Below are 21,422 nucleotides of genomic sequence, written 5' to 3'. Positions count from 1 at the left end.
TCTTTTTCTTCGGTGGTCTGTTCCGAATTAAAACATCTAATTTCTTTCTGTGCGTTAAAAACTTTTTATGTATAATACCATCAACTCTATCACGAATATCTGAGTCCAGGATTTGTAATTCAATGTAGTGGAGTTTACAAAATAAGTTGTGTATGCATCACTTTGAGATAGATGTTGGCGACTTCCCTTTTGCTGTACTGTATTTTTCTTTCTATTTTTGTTCATTTAATTTTTCCGTTTCTACTTCCTTCAGATGCAGCGTGGCTTATGTTATTGGTCTTCAATTGAATAAATCTGGGGGACAGTTCTTCTTTCAAACATTGGTTAAAAAACCAAATGTTTTAGTTTAAAATGGAACACTTCAGAAGTAACTTTAAATACCACAAGGCCAAGAAGCCGATATCGACTTTCTTCAATAATTGAATAAAATTGGCCGATACTTAATGAAAATCCATATTAAAATTAATTAATACAGTTCATTGTATGATTTTCACTATAAAGGGTTTTAAAAAACCGCGACACGTGTTTTCCTATACAATAGCTTTCTCAAGTGTGATAATTCGCCATTATTGAATCTGTTTATTTCCAGGTAAGAAAAGTTTAGTATATTTTCGTTACTTTCAAAAAATTTGTATTTTTTCATATATTTAATGAATTCATACCTGACTTTTTCTGGTAGATTCATTAATTGGAATGTGGGCATACAAGTAGGTAATACGTTAAAGTTTAGAATATTTGTAATTTAGAAGTAACTTTCAGTTCAAGCTTGAGAAAGCTTTTGTATAGCGAAACTCGTGTCGTGATTTTTGTAAAACCCTTTATAGTGATAATCATACAATAAACTGTATTAATGAGTTTCAATATGAATTTTCATCAAGTATCGGCCAGTTCTATTCAATTAACCAAAATTTCGTCTTTGGGAGATAGAATGTCACAGAAAACTGTTTTTCGAATGTTTCTCATTTGTGAGAAAATTTCACCTTAAATGTTATTTCTTTTGTAGCTAGATACCAGCCCTGTTTTTCTGTTTAACCATTAAAATCCTTTTTCGTCTATGTAATTATTACCTAATGCAAACATAATAATTTTTCAAATATAAAATATAAATCTTTGAGAAATAAAATTGTTTCAACAAATTTCCACTTCATAATTCAATAATGAAATCAGTTCACATCACATTCAAAAGAAAAAAGAAAAAAATAACTAAAATGAATATTCTATATATCCCACATATCCTACTGACATGTCTAGTATTGCCAGGTCATTTTCATGCCTAACAGAAGATTTTCTTTGAGAAAAACAGTGAAAAACATATTTACTAGATAGGGGAGAATGGGGCAATAATGGTCAGTGGGCAATGGTAAAGCATGAACGCGTGTGAATTACGTCTCTCTCGTCACTGCTTGCGAGCGTTAAGCGCCCTGTGCTGATATTCCGCACGCGACGTTCGTGGAGAGTGTTTGTTATTTTCGAGCCAAATTGATGTAACTTCACGTCTCAACGAATTAACGAGGTAAGATGTGAAATATTCTTTAATCCACGTAAACGCTATCTTGTTATTTGAAACTTTATTATTATTATACTGAATATATATTTGTTTGTGTCGAAAAAAGGTTGTTGAGGGTTATCGTGGTCAACTGACCACCATTGCTCGCAAAGTTATTATGAGTGTCGTATGGTAACCAAGTCTAATTAATTTGTTTTTAGATGCCAAAAAAAAGATCCAGAAAAACGCATAAGGCTGCATGGTCTTCAAAGACGTTGGATAAGGCTCTGATGCTCATGGCTAATGGAACATCTATAAGAAAAGTCGCCAATCAAATTGGAATTCCATTTTGTAACCTGCAAATTCGAAACAAGAAGAAATTGTTTGAAAAAGATGAAAAGAAAAAGATTGAAATATTTACGGTTGCACATATATTCAAGTAAGAAAACTGGCTTATGAATATGCAGAAAGTTTTAAATTGCCACATGATTTTAATAAAAATAGTGAAATGGCGGGACAAGCTTGGCTTGAAAGCTTCTTAAAGAAAAATGGGAACCCAGAAGCCACTAGTATAACGAGAGTAACGGCCTTTAACAAAACAGAAGTTTCACTTTTCTACAAGAAGTTGGAGAAACTCATGGAAACCTATGAAGTTACCCCAAAAATATTCACAATTGTGATGAGACAGTCCAAGTCCAGTCAACCGTCCAAGATGCGGGAAAAATACTAGCCCCAAAAGGGATCCCTTACTAGTTGAGAGGAAGGCAAAACATCTCCGTTATGTGTACGATGAGCACTGATGGGTCATTTATACCCCCAATGTTTATCTTTCCAAGGAAACTACATTTCCCTCCTCTGGAAAAGATGGCCCAGCTGGTGCTATATACCGCTGCTCATAGAATGACTGGATCAATGAAACCATTTTTTTTAATGGCTTCAACATTTTACAACATTTGATAAACCTTTATGCAGAATAACCAGTCTTGTTGATACTAGATAACCATGCGAGCCATGATATTTACAAGCACTGCAAAGCCCACAACATTCACATGCTATCCTCACCACCAAACACCTCCCATTAAATGCAGCCGTTGGACGTGACGTTTTACGGACCTCTCAAGGCTGCTTACAAAAAATAATTTGATTGCTTTATGAAGAGCCACTTTGCAGAACGAACAACTCCATACGATGCTGCATCGATGTTCAACAAAGCATATTCGAACGTTGCTTCTATAAGTGAAAGAGAGTCCGGATTTAAAGTCGCTGGTATTTTTCCAATGAACTCAGATGTATTCACTGATGAAGACTCTTTATCTGCTGAAATACTGCAAGATTAACCAATGGTTATTCAAGATAACGAAAGATGTTCTTTCCTTGAGACAACTATAACTCTGACATCCCAAGAACCACTGGCGAATAGATCAACACCTGTACAAGAACCCCTGGTGGATATTGAACAAGAACTTTGCAACAACGCCTAAACAGGAACCACAGGTGGTTGCATCAACATTTCTTCATCTGGGAAAGAAATGCCGCCAAAAAAGCGACCAAGGTTTGAAAATTCCATCAAATCAATTTTTCTACCAAAACAATATCTGTTAGTACAAGAAAAAGACGAGAAAAGGAACATTCTACCATTCTGTCCTTCACCTCAATCAAAGACAGTCTTATAGAAAATAAAAACAAAAAGCTGGACAAGATTTTCAATGAAAAGAGAAAACCAAAAAGCAAAGGGGAGGAAATAAACCAAAGGGAACAGGTGAAGTATTGAAAAGGCTAACCGGAAAGTTATTAAGGAAGACAATGACTCGCATTGACTGACATAGATATTGAGGACCTTTGCGTAGGTGATGATGATGAGGACTTAGAAAATATTTGTCTTATATGCGGAGAATTTGGCCAAAACAACGAGTTATGGTACCGGTGAACTTTCTGTGGGCTTACTCTGCTTGCACTGGTTGGGATTCCGCTACAGGATACATATGTGACATGTTTTACGCTCTTTTCACATTACATGATTTACCGCGTGCGGGAAAAAATCGCCCGATTTTTAATCGTGGTTTGCTACTTTTCACATTGAACGATTTACAATCGTACATTTTTATCAGTTCACTGGAAAATGTGGTCTGGTTAAGTTATAACAATGGATCGTGAACAAGTTATTGCGTTATGGATACTGTATCGGCATCGGAAAAGACAAAGGCGCAATCGCCTTCACTGGATTCACCCAATTAATCAGAGACGAGAGGAAGTCGGGATGTTCCACACATTATTTGAAGATCTTAGAAACGATGACCAAAAGTTTTTCAACTACTTTCGTATGTCAGTTCGCTCCTTTGACGAGTTACATGGGAAACTGAAGAGTGTTCTTCAACGACAAAACACGCAGTTCAGAAACTGTATACAACCTGTTGAAATGCTGGCAATATGTTTAAGGTAAGCATTAAAATACAGCTTTGTTATTATACCGTTTGAATGAAAATGCCATTGAAGTTAAAAGTACATTTAAGTTTTGCGTTTTAAGTGACAAATTGTTTTATCATATTTTGCTTCCGAGTCTACCCGGGGTAGCGGAAGCCTTGTTATCACTTTCGGGAGGTGGAAAAAAATAATAAATAAAATATAATAAAACCTTTTGAATAAGCAAATATACTTTATTTAATTTAAATCAGAATATATCAGAAATATATCAAAATATATCAGAAATCGAGGAATCTTGTGAAGGAGAAATAGACGGACTATTCTCAATTTCAGTTTGTGAAGAGTCGCTGTAACAAAAACCCTGTAGGTACTGAGGTGCGGATGATGCATCCGGTTTGGATTGTGAACCTGATTGATTTTGCTGTTCACATTCATATTGAGACAAGTGAAGCTGTTGTACGCTATTTTGAACGTTGCACGAAAAACTAGGATTTGCATATTGTTGAGGTTTAAATAGAGGTTGTTGAACATGGACATATGCTTGCGGTTGGTTAACGGGAGATGGCTGAAGCATGTACTGAGGAGGTGGTTGATAAGATGGCACGGAAGAGGGGTACTTTGATTGAGGATGAGGAGTTTCCTTTAGTTTGTTTATGTTTTCTATTACATTTAACACTCCCACTTGAAATTGAAGAAATTCACTGTTGGAATAGTTTGTCAAATGAGGCATTAAACTCTGAAGGAAGGACATTTTACTGCAGGTCGTTTTAGGTTCCAGAGCTTTGAGCATTTTCAATTCGAACTCATCTAGTTTCTTTCGTTTTCTTGTTCCTACGAGCTTGGATGGCAGGTTTACGTTGGTAGAAACTTCAGGTTCACCAGTGGTACCTTCAGGCTCCTCATCTTCTTCGAGTGTTCCTGGTACAGTTTCTGTGTTCAAGCTGTCGACCGTATCTTTTTCGGTGTAGATCTAATTCAAAAATTGAAGTTGGTCTGAAAGCACATATTTCTTACGTTTTTTAGCCTCAGACCCACTTTTTTTTAGCAGATTTGTCATCTCTTTTTGATTTTGCGAATCAATCTCGGAGGTTAGTCCACCTTTTCACCACTTCTTTGCCTGTAAAAAAATACAATGAATTCAGTATGATAATTAATGACAATGTTCAAAAAATACAATGAATTCAGTATGATAATTAATGACAATGTTCAACTTTATTTCAGATATTTGACGAGTGGCTGTACGTTGACGGATTTGCACTACAGCTACAGAGTTGGAATTTCAACAGCAAAAAACATAGTTGAAGAAGTATGTGCTGTGATTTGGTCAGAAATGCGAGAAGAGTGTATACCGACACCAACTTGTGATATGTGGCAGTCAATTGCTTCCAACTTTGAAAGTATCGCAAACTTTCCTCACTGCCTTGGAGCTGTGGACGGTAAGCATATAAGACTGACCTGTCCGTTTGACTCAGGATCAATGTATTTTAATTACAAAGATTACTTCTCCATTGTCCTTATGGCTGTAGCAGACACAAAGTACAGATTTGTTTACGTTGATGTAGGGAGCTATGGTAAAGAGTCTGACTCGTCTATATTTAAGAGGTCCAAATTGTGGAAATCAATAGAAAGTGGTTCTACACCATTACTTGAGGAAAAACTTCTTCCATGAACAGGGAGTCCTAAAATACCATACTTCTTTGTTGGAGACGAAGCATTTAGCTTACACAGACATCTACTGAGACCCTTTGGAGGGAAACGCTTAACAGTTGAAAAAAGGATCTTTAATTATAGATTGAGCAGAGCACGAAGATATGTGGAATGTGCGTTTGGCATCCTGAGCAATAAATGACGTGTGTTCCATCGCCCTATCAACGTTCAGCCACATTTTGCAGTGCTCATCGTCAATGCGTGCATCGTATTGCACAATTATGTACGAGACAGAGACGGATCACAGGCCTGGTAGATGTATCAGGGGAAAGCACTACACGAGGAGGCTTGGAAGCAAACAATATCAGAAGTGTGCTTACCTCATATTTTTTGACAGATGTCGGAAGTGTATCCTGGCAAATGTCTAAAGTATAATTTGTCATATATGTGAAAATAAATAAATAAATCAAGATTTTTAATGAGTTGGGTGTTTGTATTAGTAATAATTAAACTTTATTGAAAACAAGTACAATAATACAAGAATGAAAATAAAAACTAGGTATTTCACCAATATCAGTCATTCAAAAAACTTAATTCTAATAATTTTTACTTTAAATATCTTAACTTGAAAATGGCCTCATAGCCGAAATATATGTTAATTTTTTATTTTCATTCTTGTATTAAATAAATGAAATAAAAATAAAAAGTGTCTCTGTTGTAGATAGAAAATCAAGTGGAGTATAAAATACATACAATACAAATATAATAGAAAGTTAATAGGTATAGTACTTACCAAATGCATTTTTCTCTCCATCGCTATTGTTCTCCAAACCCGGATTGAGTGCTAAACATACTTCTTCCCAGGCTTTCCTTGTTGCATTTCTATCCTTATAAATTTCTAAAGTTTCGTCCCATAACACAGGTTTTGCTTGAACTAGCGATATCAAAACTTCAGCGTCAACCCCTTCCATAATTTGCAAAAAATCCACCAAAACTGAACGCAGTAGAAACAACACTGGGGACAGTTCCCGTACGACTGAAAACCGTCTAGTGCGCAAGCGTGCATAAGGTCACGTGGGCCACTGAGCTAGAGGACGATACGGTAGCCGTGCGGTTCTAGTGGCACTGGACGGCAGGCACACGATTACAACACAGGCACATTTTGCAATGTGAAAGGTCTCGTGCTCTTCTACAGTCGATCAAGAAAAATTGCCCAGGTGATTTTTCCCGCACGAGGTAAATCGTGTAATGTGAAAGGAGCGTTAGAAGTATTTCACCATCATTGTCAACATCATGGCTACCATTGCCCTCACGTGCGTACAATGGTGGTTTCTGTTTAAAAATCTGCACTGTTTCATTTTTGTACCTATCAGATGAATATACTCCAAATATGATTATTTTGATCTCAAATTATAATAGTCATTCAATGTAGAATTGGTATGTTATGTTTCTAATGAAGCTATGATTTATATTTTGAGTTTTATTCTGAAAATTTGTGAACTGACCATCATTAGCCTATCCTCCCCTACACACTTCATGGTAATTTTCACTATTCGTAGTCATTTGATCACTATTTTAATAAGTGAACTGCGTCATCAGTAGATTTCAACTCCCAACAGTAGACCAGTATCTTTAAATCAAAAACAGGGGATCCACTTCAAAAACGTTATACCTGACAACACTGCGCCCCTTGTGAAATTTCTTTTTCATCCGTTGTGGATTGATTTAAAATATTTCGCAATCTAAATGAATTATGGATTTCTTGTGAACAATTCGATTTTGTCGCTCACAGCATTGAATGAGCGCACAATCACAAATATCTTAACATCAGTTGTCTTTAAGCATTCCAAGACAGTTATCATAACCTAACAAACTGAATATCATCAATTTGTTCTTGAATTATGAATGGTGTTCTAACATGATTTTGCGATTTTGTTTTATATATGTGTTTGGAAATGAAGTCAATATAATTACTGGTGTTATTCATTTCACAAATGTTTCAATAATCAAACTGTATTTTTTGGAGAGAACAAAATCCGAGTTGGTCGGATGAAACTTGTAGTAGCAAACGTTTCGTCTTCTAGTGCAGCAGACATCATTAGTACTATATGCGTTGACGAAGATTGCTGAGACTTCGAGATATAACCATCGTTCTACAAGTGCCCGAAGTTCCATTCGATCACAGCCTTCCAGCCTGGATTTTGTTTGCTCTAATCGTGACTCCGGCTGTGAAAGCGCATGTTCTTATATTGAATTTTTTTTTCAGCACAATCGTTTCGTTCAAGAAGCCAAAACAAGCGAATCTGAGGTGCTTTTTATAGGTGATTCGATTATACAACAATTACAGTTCAGCACACTATGGACCGAAAAAATTAGTGCTCTACATTGCTTGAATTTTGGAATAGGTGGAGATAGGTGAGAACTGAAAATTAAAAGCAGTTGATTTTTTCATTTTTTGAAATGTGAAAGTTTGAAGCAAACCTTCAACACATGAGGTGGACAAATTATCGAAGGGAATGGGCTTGATGCATTTCTATATGTCTGATCCCAAACCATTAGCCACTAGTTTCCAGTTATGAAAATGAATAGTAATGGAGTTATCGAATACTCAATGCAAAATCTGTTTTTTCAGGAGACAGTAATAACTGTTCAGAAAGAAGTTAGCCATATTCCTGTTTTCCATTTCAAAATTTGTGTTGTGAGTAACAAATAGGCCAAACAGACGTTAGATGATAATTAATTTAGATTGGTAAAAAAATTAATCCTTGAGTTCTTTGTAATCCAGACAAAAGTACTTGTCCAAAAGATTGGAAAAAGGAACTAACTATTAATCTGAACTCTTCATTCAAAAATGATTTTAGAAATAAGCTTTCAAACTGATGCTGACCAAGTTTCAACAGAAAAAAGATTAAAATATAGAAAATACACGGTTATCTAACGGTCAAGATAAACGGTTTGGAGATAAGTCTGCCAAATTGTTATGTATCTCTATACCTAGAAGTATCCCAAACCTTTCGATTTCATTTGCAGGCAACTGTAATGCTTTTTTCAATAAACCCAATAATAGAGATACTGATCACATGTCACTTTCAAAATAACAATTTTTTTGGCTCCAGATGATTGAGCTCAAACAATTTTTATGTTTTTCATACTCAAACTCATTTTAGATACCGGTTCACAGATTATGATCACTATCCATTTATCAAAAGTCATATATGAAAATTTCATGCAAATAGGATAAAAACATCACCTCCCATTCAGACCATGTTCTAAATTATGTGGCTTACATAATACGATTCGAATAATATATAGTAATAATAAAATGCATCGACATTATCCATGTACCCCCCAATAACATTTTCAAGCTGTTTATAACAAACTATTCATATATTTTTACTAGCAACTTTCACCAGCGCTCACACGAAATATTTGACGTATACCTTATATACCTTATACCTCCATTTTTTCCAAATGAAATACTGCACATGTTACTCGATGATAATCAAATTTTCTATAGGTGAACATTTTTTTGAAGTAGATTTCATCTATTACAAACAAACAAATCAGTTTCTTATTAGTTCAGATAGATTCTGATGAGGAGGGTATTAATCTGTTTTCATGTAATTTATCAGAAGATATATCAACAATAAAGTTTCATATTAATAACACTGGTTATCTATTACTTGTGTTAATTTGTTATGATAGCACAATCTCTGAGAGTTCATTGCCAAAATTCAATATTTATATAAAAGTTGAACACATAAATGGTTTGAATATTTCGGGAATATCGACTGAGTTTTCGACTTGATTGCATCAAATATATCATTATTATAAACTGGTGATATTCCTTTATTATTCCTATATAAAACTAATATATCAATCGTAGTTGTTTATATTGTAATTATTTCAACTTTTTCACTTTTCACATCATTCGAGAAAGACTTGTTTTGTGATTGACTTTATTTAATTCCAGTCAATTATTTGTTGGTGTTCCACAGTTTTTTGTGGTTTGCACCAACTTTGGAAGTGTAGCACAATAACGGGAGAATAATACAGAAACTGGAACAAAACGAACAGAAATAAGAGGCATAAAAATTTTTGAATTCAAACAAATATATTTAAATAAATAATATTACTGATGTAATGAATTTACCGAAAGCCTAACAAATAACAAAGAGTCTTCTTGCGTAGAAACGGTAATAAAATATGGTGTTCCTCAGGGCACAGTCCTGGGGTCTGTAGTTTTCAAAATGTATCTCAATGATTTGCTGAAACTATAAGGAGATGTGGTAAGTTTTGCTTACAACACAGCAATTATATATGTACACGAGGATTGACAATCTATAAAAAAAAGCCGAAAAATAATTCAGGAGTTGTTTAAAAATAGGCTTTCAACAATGAACATCGACAAAACACACTTCATACCTTTCACCTCATACGTGAAGAACTTACCAGAATACGACGCTCTTCAAATAGATGGCAACCAAACAATATCAATGGTCCCACATAATAAATATTCGGGAGTATTCATAGACTGTAATTTGAAATTGGACATCAATATCGCCTTCGTCTTGATAAAACTACGAAGTACATCATCAAAATTCAAATATTTAGCAAATATTTTAAAAATTGATCAGCTACGATTATTATATTATGCCCTAGTTGAACCCCACTTGAATTATTAAATATTAGCCTGGGGAGCGGCAACTAATAATTATACCAAAATCTGGAAAAATACAGAAGTGGATCATTAAGGTAATATTCAAGAAACCATATACTTACTCCACTAAAGAATAATACCACGAAATGAAATTATTTGATCTTCATCAATTATATTTTCCATCTGCTGTAATGCGACAGCATGCCCACAGAAATACACTGATAACCATATATCATAACTACAGTACACGTCACAAAAGCAATTCCTCTCTTATACCAAGACTAGAAAAAAGCACCCTACAAAGAAGTTATGTCTACTTGAAACCTAAGTTATATAGCTTGATCACTCAAGAAATGAAAATATACAATTCCTGTAATTTATTCAAATCAAAAATAAAGGAATGGATGAGCTCCCTATCACGCCTTTTCATCCATCAATAGATTGATATGGAAAACGTATATTACAGTTTGTTATAATAACAAAAAAAATTGAAATTGACAACAATTATTTACATAGAAATTATTTCTTTATAAATTACTATAAGTATTTTTTCGATAATCTTCCAACGATATTTTATATTAACAACAGAATTTTCAAATTTCTAACATACTAATTTTTATATTTTATACATTTTTTACTTCATATTTTGTTTTTATATTTCTTTGAATTTACATGATATGATATCAAGATTCTGGATTCACGTAGACAATTTTCACTATGGTCAAGGTTTGCCTTTTGGTATTTTGTCTACTTTGACCAGATCCCCGATTAGGATAATTATACGCATCGCTTTTACTTTTGTCTGTTTTAATAAAAAAAATATTTTATGATCTCATACCACTTCAGAATATTTACTCATAGGTTAGTTCTTCCCAGTACTTGCCTTGTTGGGTAGTTTTTTTTTTCACCGTAGTGTGCGCTAGTCAGGCCCTATCCCCCGAAGCCCCGATACATTCGGAAGGGCGCGCCAGCATTATCAACCAATGACCACTCACCACACCGTGGGGTAAGTGATCATTTTGGTCCGAGAATCATGTGCCCTGAGCAAGCGCAGTGAGCCAAGAATGACAGCCTTCTGCGTCTGTGCGGCTAAGATTTCTGCCTTAGTACGGCAAGCCGGTATGATTTTGAGATTCGAGAGTAGAGATGACATCATAGGACTCCAATAATCAGAACAACCATCTTGACAGAGTGATCTGGATAAACTCTGCGGAGTTCGAAGAGAAAATCTCCATATTTTATCCGTTTTTCCTCCTTTTTTTTGACGATATTATTATTAGTATTTTTTTTACCGTGGTGTGCACTGGTCAGGCCCTATCTCCCGAAGCTCCGATACATTCGGGAGGGCGCGCCAGCATTATCAACCAATGATCACTCCCCACACCGTGGGGTAAGTGATCATTGGGTCCGAGAATCATGTTCCCTGAGCAAACGCAGTGAGCCAAGAATGACAGCCTTCTGCATCTGTGCGGACAAGTGTTTTGCCTTAGTGCGGCAAGCCGGTATGATTTTTAGATTCGAGAGTAGAGAGGACATCATTCCACCAGTGTCGAAAACTATACCGAGTTCATCAGCAGCTCGGGCAGCTGCCCTAAAGAGAAATGCTCCAATTCCTGCTCTCTCATGGTCGCGGACCACGCAGAGAAGGGGATCCGAACTCCTGACAACTTTACAGGCTGTATCCAGTACCATTCTGTCATGTAGACACTACAAACTCAAAAGTCCACAGCCTCCCTGTTGTCGGGGGAAGTACAACCATGGAACGGAGGATTTGAGATGCAAACTCCTATAGAGATGCATCTTTACGTTGAGTTGATACAGCTTCTCCCGAGTCCACTTCACTACTCCAAACGAGTAGAGTAAAATTGGAACGGCAAGCATATTTGTTGCAGCAACTTTGTTCTGCCCCGACAATTCCGATGACCAGATCTGTCGAAGTTTGGGCTGATACTTGCCGCGGAGAGAGTTTTTTACTGCTGTTACCTCTTGTGAGTGGCGTTGTTCCACCCCGAGGTAAGTATACGTCTCTCCGGCATCCAGATGGTGTAGGATGGTTCCATCTACGAGCTGCACATCATCTCTGTAGTCCCCGCATCGTCCTCTTTTGAGATGGACCATTGCACATTTGTCTATCCCGAATTTCATACCGATAGCATGCGTGTACTCTCCTACCACCCTCAAGGACTGATGGAGATCCTTCTCTCCAGAGTCATAAAGTTTAAGATCATCCATATAAAACAGACGGGTGACCATGTGCCTACGGTTTCCGGGGGTGCCACAGTTATACCCTCGAGTATTTCTGAGCGCAACGGATAATGGCAATAGTGAGATGCAGAAGAGAAGGGGACTGAGGGAATCACCCTGAAATACACCCCTTCTGAAAGTGACCCACCCTGTTTGGGCTCTTGCTTGACCATATGTTATGGTGAAGCAATTTCGCCAAAGTGGTATCAGTTGTTCAATGCATCTCACTATGTTATCGGGTACCGCAAGGCATCTGAGCAAATGCAAGATGAACTCATGCGAAATTGTATTAAATGCCTTACGGTAATCGAACCAGGCCTTAGAGAGGTTACGCTTATATTGTATCGAGTCCTGCGTTACACATCTATCGATGAGCAGGTTCTCTTTACATTCAGCGACTCCTCTCTTCGACACTCTGCTCATATATCCGTTCGAACACTCGGTCAACTGCGGTGAGTATTCGTGTGTATAAGATGCTTGTAAACAACTTATAACACGAATTCAAGCATGTTATCGGTCTGTAATTCTTAGGAATCGATAAATCTCCGCTTTTGGGGATAAGAACGGTCCGCTCCTCGACAAATCAATCCGGAATCGACTGCTCTCCGTCCAGCCATGAGTTAAAAACTCTGGCCAGATGGCGGTGGGTACTTGGTAGTTTTTTCCACCAATAAGTGTTCAGACCATCTGGGCCTGGGGTAAGTGATCATTGGGTCCGAGAATCATGTGCCCTGAGCAAGCGCAGTGAGCCAAGAATGACAGCCTTCTGCATCTGTGCGGACAAGTGTTCTGCCTTGGTGCGGCAAGCCAGTATGATTTTTAAATTCGAGAATAGAGAAGACATCATTCCACCAAGGACTCCAATAATCAGAACAACTATCTTGACAGAGTGATCTGGATAGAGTCTGCGGAGTTCGAAGAGAAAATCTCGATATTTTATCCGTTTTTCCTCCTCTTTTCTGACGATATTCATCTCGCCAGCAGCTGAAAACTTCACGACAAATATCGTCTTGGTCTGGTGGTCGAGAAGGACTACATCAGGCCTATTAACCTGTATGAGCCTGAGGGTGGAGAACGAATAGTTCCAATAAATTCGGCACTTCTCGTTCCCCACAACAGATTCAATATCCCTCGGAGAGTAGGGCAACACCGGGTCTCGTCAATACCGTAAGAGTACCGTAGATGGTAGTATAGCACTCTCAGGGCCGCGTTATGTCGATGGATACAGGCCGAGACCGCATATGCTGGACATGCTGATAGCAAGTGCATTAGGGTCTCGGGCGCCTCGCGGCAGGCCCTGCACCTTGTGTCAGGAACCTCTATACACATCACGCGACTGCGGTAGACTAAGGTGTTGAAGACACCATCCTGGCAAGCCATGATGAACCCCTCAGTTTCCGACTTCAGCCCACTCGACCTGAGAAAAGCGAAGGTCAGGCGCTTTGATAAGCCAAGGTCTCCAATGTTATTGAAGAAGACCCCATGCATTGGCTTATCCTTGTGTTTCTGCAGAAGTAAGGTGATCTCTGCGGCTTTTATCTGAGCTTTTTGCTGAACAGGTTCCAACTCGATAACAGAGTTGTGGTCACCACGTTCAGTGTCGAAAACTATACCGAGTTCATCAGCTGCTCGGGCAGCTGATCTAAAGAGAAATGCTCTAATTCCTGCTCTCTCATGGTCACGGACCATGCAGAGAAGGGGATCCGAACTCCTGACGACTTTACAGGCTGTATCCAGCACCATTCTGTCATGTAGACACTCCAAACTCAAAAGTCCACGGCCTCCCTGTTGTCGGGGGAATTACAACCGTGGAACGGACGATTTGGGATGCATCATTTTTCGGGTCTTTACGTCGAGTTGATACAGCTCCTCCCGACTCCACTTCACTACTCCAAACGAGTAGAGTAAGATTGGAACGGCAAGCATATTTGTTGCAGTTACTCTGTTCTTCCCCGACAGTTCTGATGACCAGATCTGTCGAAGTCTGTGCTGATACTTGCCGCGGAGAGAGTTTTTCACTGCTGTTACCTCTTGTGAGTGGCGTTGTTCCACCCCGAGGTAAGTATACGTCTCTCCGGCATCCAGATGATGTAAGATGCTTTCATCTATGAGCTGCACATCCTCTCCGTAGTCCCCGCATCGTCCTCTTTTGAGATGGACCATTGCACATTTGTCTATCCCGAATTTTATCCCGATAGCATGCGTGTACTCTTCCACCACCCTCAAGGACTGATGGAGATCCTTCTCTCCAGAGGCATAAGGTTTAAGATCATCCATATAGAGCAAATGGGTGACCTTGTGCCTCCGGTTTCCGGGGGTGCCACAGTTATACCCTCGAGTATTTCTGAGCGCAACGGATAATGGCAATAGTGAGATGCAGAAGAGAAGGGGACTGAGGGAATCACCCTGAAATACACCCCTTCTGAAAGTGACCCACCCTGTTTGGACTCTTGCTTGACCAGATGTTATGAAAAAACGAGTTCGCCAAAGTGGTATCAGTTGTTCAATGCATCTCACTATTTTGTCGGGTACCGCAAGACATCTGAGCAAATGCAAGATGAGCTCATGCGAAATTGTATCAAATGCCTTACGGTAATCGATCCAGGCCATAGAGAGGTTACGCTTATATTGTATCGATTCCTGCGTTACACATCTATCGATGAGCAGGTTCTCTTTACATCCAGCGACTCCTCTCTTCAACCCTCTCTGCTCATATATCCGTTCGAACACTCGGTCAACTGCGGTGAGTATTCGTGTGTATAAGATGCTTGTGAACAACTTATAACACGAATTCAAGCATGTTATCCGTCTGTAATTCTTAGGATTCGATAAATCTCCGCTTTTGGGGAAAAGAACGGTCCGCCCCTCGACAAACCAATCCGGAATCGGCTGCTCTCCGTCCAGCCATGAGTTGAAAACTCTGGCAAGTTGGCGGTGGGTGCTTGGTAGTTTTTTCCACCAATAAGTGTTCAGCCCATCTGGCCCTGGAGCAGCAAAGTTCTTGGAACCCACAAGGGCTCTTCAAACGTCATCCGGGGTTATCGGGTTGCGCAGTTCATTGAGCTCAGGCTGTCGAAGCTCTCTGTTGAAAGCTTCGAACTGCGCTAGGGCTGGAGTGTCTACGTTGAGTGGCTGCGGGTGTTCATAGATATCCTTCCAGAAGGATTCCACCTGATCAGCGGTCGGCGGATTACGTGGACGCTCTTGGAATAAGCGAGAAGGTTTCTCGTGGAACCTAAGGTTTTCCGCGATACTTCTCGCTCGCCTCACTAGTGACTTCTTAGCAGCCACTAGCATTCGTATCCTATCAAGGCAGGGCTGTTTGATGGTCCGCAGCATGCCTTAAGTGTGATGGATACGTCGTAGTTTGGCGGTTATTCGCCGCACTGCGGGCGTGAATGGCCTGTTGGCCGCCCTGAATCCATTGGATACGAGACGCGTGTTGTCTCGCCGACGTGATCTTAGTCTCCATCTTGTGTACACGCCGTTCAATCTTCCGAACCGCAAGGCCGGGATTTTGTCCTTCCAATTCGGAAACCGATTGGACGACGCTATACACGACGATGTTGATTTGCCAGATGTCAGCCTCTTCTGTTAGAACACTATGGACCTCCGCATCCAAACAAGCCAGTTCTTGTGGCTTCAGGGGCCTAATTCTGTGGAGCGCCCTGCGTGTTCTGATTGTCGTCTCCATCGGTGGTATGGGGTGCGAGTCTCCTCTCCAGCCGTGCCAACGGGTGGTAGAACTGTCACTTCTACCACTTCGTTAGCAGGCTGAAAAGGAGCTAAATAACCCTGGCGCCGAAGATAAGATACATAATCCCTAAGGTTTTGGGCGGAAAAGGCGGCATGCTCCGGATGTGTTTCACACCACAGAGCATGCAATTTCGCCATGTACCCTCTTCGCGCAGGCTCACTACTCTCGTAGCAATGCATAAGGCTATCTCTTAGCTCATGCGTCCACTCATAACGTCCGTTTTCGTTGCCAGGGTTGTCATCAGTAGGCAGATCATCGTTATGGGCCCCACCACCTTGCCTCTGACCCCTCCGAGCGGGTCGATTGTGGGGGCCCCTTTCTTGATTATTGGGAACCAAATATTGGGTCCACCGGATGGTTAGACCTGTGGACCCACGGCCGGCATCGGAGGGAGAATAGAGTTCTTCTTCCCGGGTGCGCCTGGGCTGCCGGTACGGTTTTGCACCAGTTGCTCGGGTAAGTGGTGTCGCAACTCACCAAAAGCCAAGGGTGTTAGTGGCCATCCCTGGCCACTTATTAATATTATTATTATATCATTACAAGGGAAGATATGGTGATTTTTCCCTCTTCCATCACATATTGGCGACAGGACACAATATCATTTTCGAGAACACAAAAACATTAGCAAGCAATGAAAACTCATACTCTCGAAAATTCAGTGATGCTATCGAAGTTGAAAAACGACCCAGTAGTATGAATAAAAGGAATGACGCGCAAAGGTTACCAGCAACATGGAGATCCATCGTATCACTCCACAAAATCAAATAGAGCGACCAACATCAAGAGCAAAACTCAGCACGTGATAATTCAGGCACAAACGTAGGTGGGCCAGCATGACCATTCAAACCAACTCAGATAGGGGAAATAACTCAGATGGAAGGTACCTGGCACACCTATAAATTAAAAAAAAGAGTTTCAGAGAATTAGTCTAGGTCCAAAATCCAGACATCACCACAAGATATATATACGGGTATATATATTCAACTTAGTCACGGGTGCAGCTATAGCAGCCTGCGTGACATACTTGTAATCACAAGGTCTTCCAACGATGATACGAAATCGCAGTTGGCCCCTGATGGTGAATCCGCTTGTTTGTTTTTGACCCCGTTTTCGCAACCAAGTGTTGTTTATGTTTTACACTTGGCTATACCGTACTGACGATGGCTAAATAGCCAGAAACACGTGCATATATTTTTCCCACTTTTCTATTAGTGCTTATCTAATAACTCATTTTTATAGATAATAGCATGTCACTCGATATCCATCTTTCTTGTTTGAATTATCTTGGACCCGGATGTCACGCAGGTTGCTATGGCTGCACTTGTGACTAAGTTGGGAGTAACTCCTTGTAATCACAAGGTCTTCGAACGATAACACGAAATCGCAGTTGGCACCTGATGGTGAATCCACTTGTTTGTTTTTGACCCCGTTTTTGCAACCAATAAGTGTTGTCCTTTACCCTTGGCTATACCGTACTGACGAAGGCTAAAGAGAAATAACGAATATCAAGAAAAGTAACTTTTTCGGGATGTATTCATTGGACGCTCTTGAATTGGTACCGTTCCAAATTCGAAAGTTTTGTTTGTTCACGTAATCATTCATCCAGAAATAGGCCTCACCGCTGAAGATGATTCTTCGATCAAATGGACTCGATGGACTCAAATTTATCACCACATAGCGAACAGTCCTCTAGGTAGGACAATTATGGCTACCGTAAAATGGGCGAACCGCGCGGTACGTTGTCCCAATAGAATACTCATTTTGATAAAACAATTTCATTATTTGCACGTGTTCTTGAATGTCATATCCATCCATGGTGATTTAGCAAAACATACTAAACAAATGACAACTAATTGGACATGTAGCTTCAACAAGATGGCCGTTATCAATTGTCAAAGTTCCTATTGGAAGACCCTATATTATAATTATCAATCATAAAATAAAATCTAAAATGGTGTTCTATTTGATTGTAGAAAAAAAGGGTGAAATTCCAATTAGGATCTACTTTATACTCCAGAACACTTTTCAGCATTATGTTATTTGTGCCAACATTTTCATTTTTCATTTCAGGGTAGAAAATGTTTTATGGAGAGTCCAAAATGGAGAACTAGAATTCAACACAAAAATGAAAGCAGTAGTCTTATTCGTAGGGACAAATAACATCGACTGCACTCCTCATGAAATTTTTGAAGGAATTTTAGAGATCATTAAGGAGATAAAACATAGGCTAGGAAATGTCGCTATAGTTTTACCGGTAAGCTACTCATTCGATTACGTATAGAAAATATTAAAAAATTTAAGTATTATTCAGATGTATTGACTCAAACTGTTCTTGTCTGATTTCAGAAACCTCCATTACCACACATCATTATAACAAGACTATTAAATGACTGTAGTAAAAATAAGAAATTGTAAACTTCTTGAATGACTTTATTATTCGATGGGCATCAACAAAATTTGCAAATGGAATAAAAATACTTCCTTAAAATATATAAACATATCTACAATTCAAACAAAAAAAGTTAACGAAGGGTCTTTAGCCCAGCCTCTTTGACTTAGTCTTCTGTAGCCACATAACTGATCTGTTAGTTATCTTAGTTAGGAAATCTTAATTTCCGACTTCATAGCATATGAAGGTTGATAAAGTAGTTAATGGAACTATCTATCATCTGTGCATAATGTATAACTTTCAAAAGAGAGTACAACATATAACTGATGGTAAAAACAATGGAGGTGCATCCATTTCCGTGTCTTCGTTTGCTGAAGTTGATGTATCAATTCCCGAGTAATATGCTAAGAGCAAGTATATTTCTATTAGCAGCTTATTTATTCTTCGGCAATTTCAATGACTGAATCTGTTAAAGTTTGTACCGATACTTGTTCCAGAAATAGTTCGTTACAGAAGTTATCAATTGAAATTACCTTCATTTCACCATAATGTGGGTAGGAACACATCTTTTCATAATTGAGGTGGCGCATAATGCCTCCACCTTAGATTTTTACTTCTTCAGTTTTTTTATTTTTAAATAAACGATATGTTGAACTTTATACCACCTTTGAAGACTGATTTCTATTATTTTTTCTCATACATCAAATATAAGGTCAACTATTTAAAAAAGATAGATGACTAATTATTACTTTTTCCTTTTTTCGAAGTTCTGGAGTTGGAGGGTTGGCCGGCATTATCCTCCAATGATCACACCCCATACCAGAGGAGTGAATGACTATTTAATTCGAGAATCTTATTTCCTATTAGCGAACCGCCCCGGCTCCGCATGGGTGCAAAGCTGATAGTAAATATACATATGAACGTGTGCGATCACTGCTAACATAAAGAGCTATAGGGCGAAGCGCGGTTCTCAACGCGCTATTCATAGGAACGCGCTGCTGACCCCTCGGCCGGTACCATCGCAACCACTATGTCCCTGCATTTAAATCTGTAATATATTCGAGAATATTCATGTAAATTACATGATATGAAGGGTCATATTGATCTATATTGAATGCACAATGTATTCAAGGTACTTAATTGGTTGAGGATTGATGCTGTATTGCGTTAAGAGTGAAGAATAAAAAATAGTTATTGTGGGTTATCCCATTGTGGACTTTTTTGTATATATTTTTAAGGCGTACAATACTGTGTAGTACATTATTTTGCAATGTTAACGTAAAAAATGTGTTTATTTACGACATCAAATTAGAAACCTCTAAAATTATCTGTGTATGCATGATATATACATATACATAATATAGTCCTCTACATAAAATAATAATCTGAACATTGCTCCAAGAGGTCATTTGATCAGACTCACCGTTTTAATAAAATGGACTAGGATTTTAAATTGGCTTCTTTAGTAACATACAAGCTTCTTCTCCAGCTAGATCCATTAGTCAGCACAACTGTCAGTGTGACTATTCTTATACAAATTTGAATTTGTCGAAAAAGAAAATGAATGATACTACTTCTTACTCTTCGTTACGAAGATGACATACAAAAAATTCCTTTTGGATATTCATCATGTGGTTTCGCCTCCTTGATTATTTGCAGGTTAGACGGAGAGTCTCTATGATTATCAATTTCTTGCGGAATCATAGTAACTGTCGCTTGATACTTAAAAAATACATGTTGATCTGGTACATTATTAGTGATTTTCAATATTACTGTCGAAAAAAAAGCGGATGGTTTATGGTAGCTTTTTCACAATCAACCAAAACCAACTCATCAAATGCTGGTCGGTGTCAGTTGCCAACCCTAGAAAAAAAACCTCTCCATCAGAAACTGGTTCTTTCAATCCACTATTGCATTTTTTCAGTTCTTCAATATTTAGCAACTGTTTTTCTTTTTCAGACTCTGCTGCCAAAGGGACAATATCCAAATCCCCTGAGAGATAGAAATGATCATGTAAATTTATTTTTGCTTGATAAATTCTGGAATGAAGCAAACGCTGATGAAGTCACAGAAAATGTTCATGTGGTAGTTATCGATGAACAAATAGTAGGCAATGATCAAACAATATCTCACCATATCATGCACGATTATTTACATCTAACTAATAGTGGTTATACTAAGGTTTTTATGAAAGTTTACGAAAAGTTATGTGAACTACTCAAAATAATTCCGGCCAATTCTAAGTGAATCAAATTATTCATTTATCCCTATAAGATACATTCGCAAGCTGAGTGTCATGTTCTTTCATATGTATTTGTTTGCATAAAATCAAATTGATGGTATTTTGATCATGCTGTTGAAATAATGATCGAAATCAATTTTCAAATTGCTGATGAATTGCCCATATTTTTATAGTAACATTACCCCTTTCATGATACGAAAAAGAAGAAAAAAAATTGTGAACGCTGCTTATTCAATATTAATGTTACGATGCTAAAAAATCGTAATATTCTGGTTTCGTAATTTTCCACTATCTCAGTGAATATTATTGTATTTATTTTCATTTCATTTTCATTTGGAAGTATTTGAATAAAACATTTTATTAAATATCGAACAAAGATTTATTACCATTTTTCCTATGAACTGTAATGAAAAACTAGTCTGTAACAGATTTCCTAGCTCGAAAGAACCATTTACATGCTCTACTACTTCTGAATGTTCATTTGGATTTCGAACTAGGAGAAAAATTAATAACTTTGGATAATGATTTTACCAGCCATGGTTACCAACCATGTCAAGAAAAACAGAAAAATCAAAA

The 21,422-nt window shown here is 38.3% G+C and overlaps 1 protein-coding gene across 1 annotated transcript in view; it reads left to right on the top strand.

Annotated features, from left to right (window-relative positions):
• Positions 1–21,211, top strand: part of LOC111512146 (platelet-activating factor acetylhydrolase IB subunit alpha2) — a 61,324-nt gene extending 40,113 nt beyond the window's left edge. Inside the window, exons 2-4 of the mRNA XM_023168252.2 lie at positions 7,821–7,969; positions 18,286–18,469; positions 20,564–21,211. Coding sequence (XP_023024020.1) covers positions 7,821–7,969; positions 18,286–18,469; positions 20,564–20,851 — 621 coding nt within the window. The 3' untranslated portion in view covers positions 20,852–21,211. The remainder of the gene's footprint in view (positions 1–7,820; positions 7,970–18,285; positions 18,470–20,563) is intronic.
• The last annotated feature ends 211 nt before the right edge of the window (positions 21,212–21,422 follow it).

The sequence above is a fragment of the Leptinotarsa decemlineata genome, unplaced genomic scaffold, assembly GCF_025532065.1.
Source record: "Leptinotarsa decemlineata unplaced genomic scaffold, Ldec_3_MD MMD2_tig00078346_RagTag_RagTag, whole genome shotgun sequence".
In the NCBI taxonomy this organism is placed as follows: domain Eukaryota; kingdom Metazoa; phylum Arthropoda; class Insecta; order Coleoptera; family Chrysomelidae; genus Leptinotarsa; species Leptinotarsa decemlineata.
The sequence above is the reverse complement of the archived record's forward strand: the minus strand, read 5'-3'. Positions and strand labels throughout refer to the sequence as shown.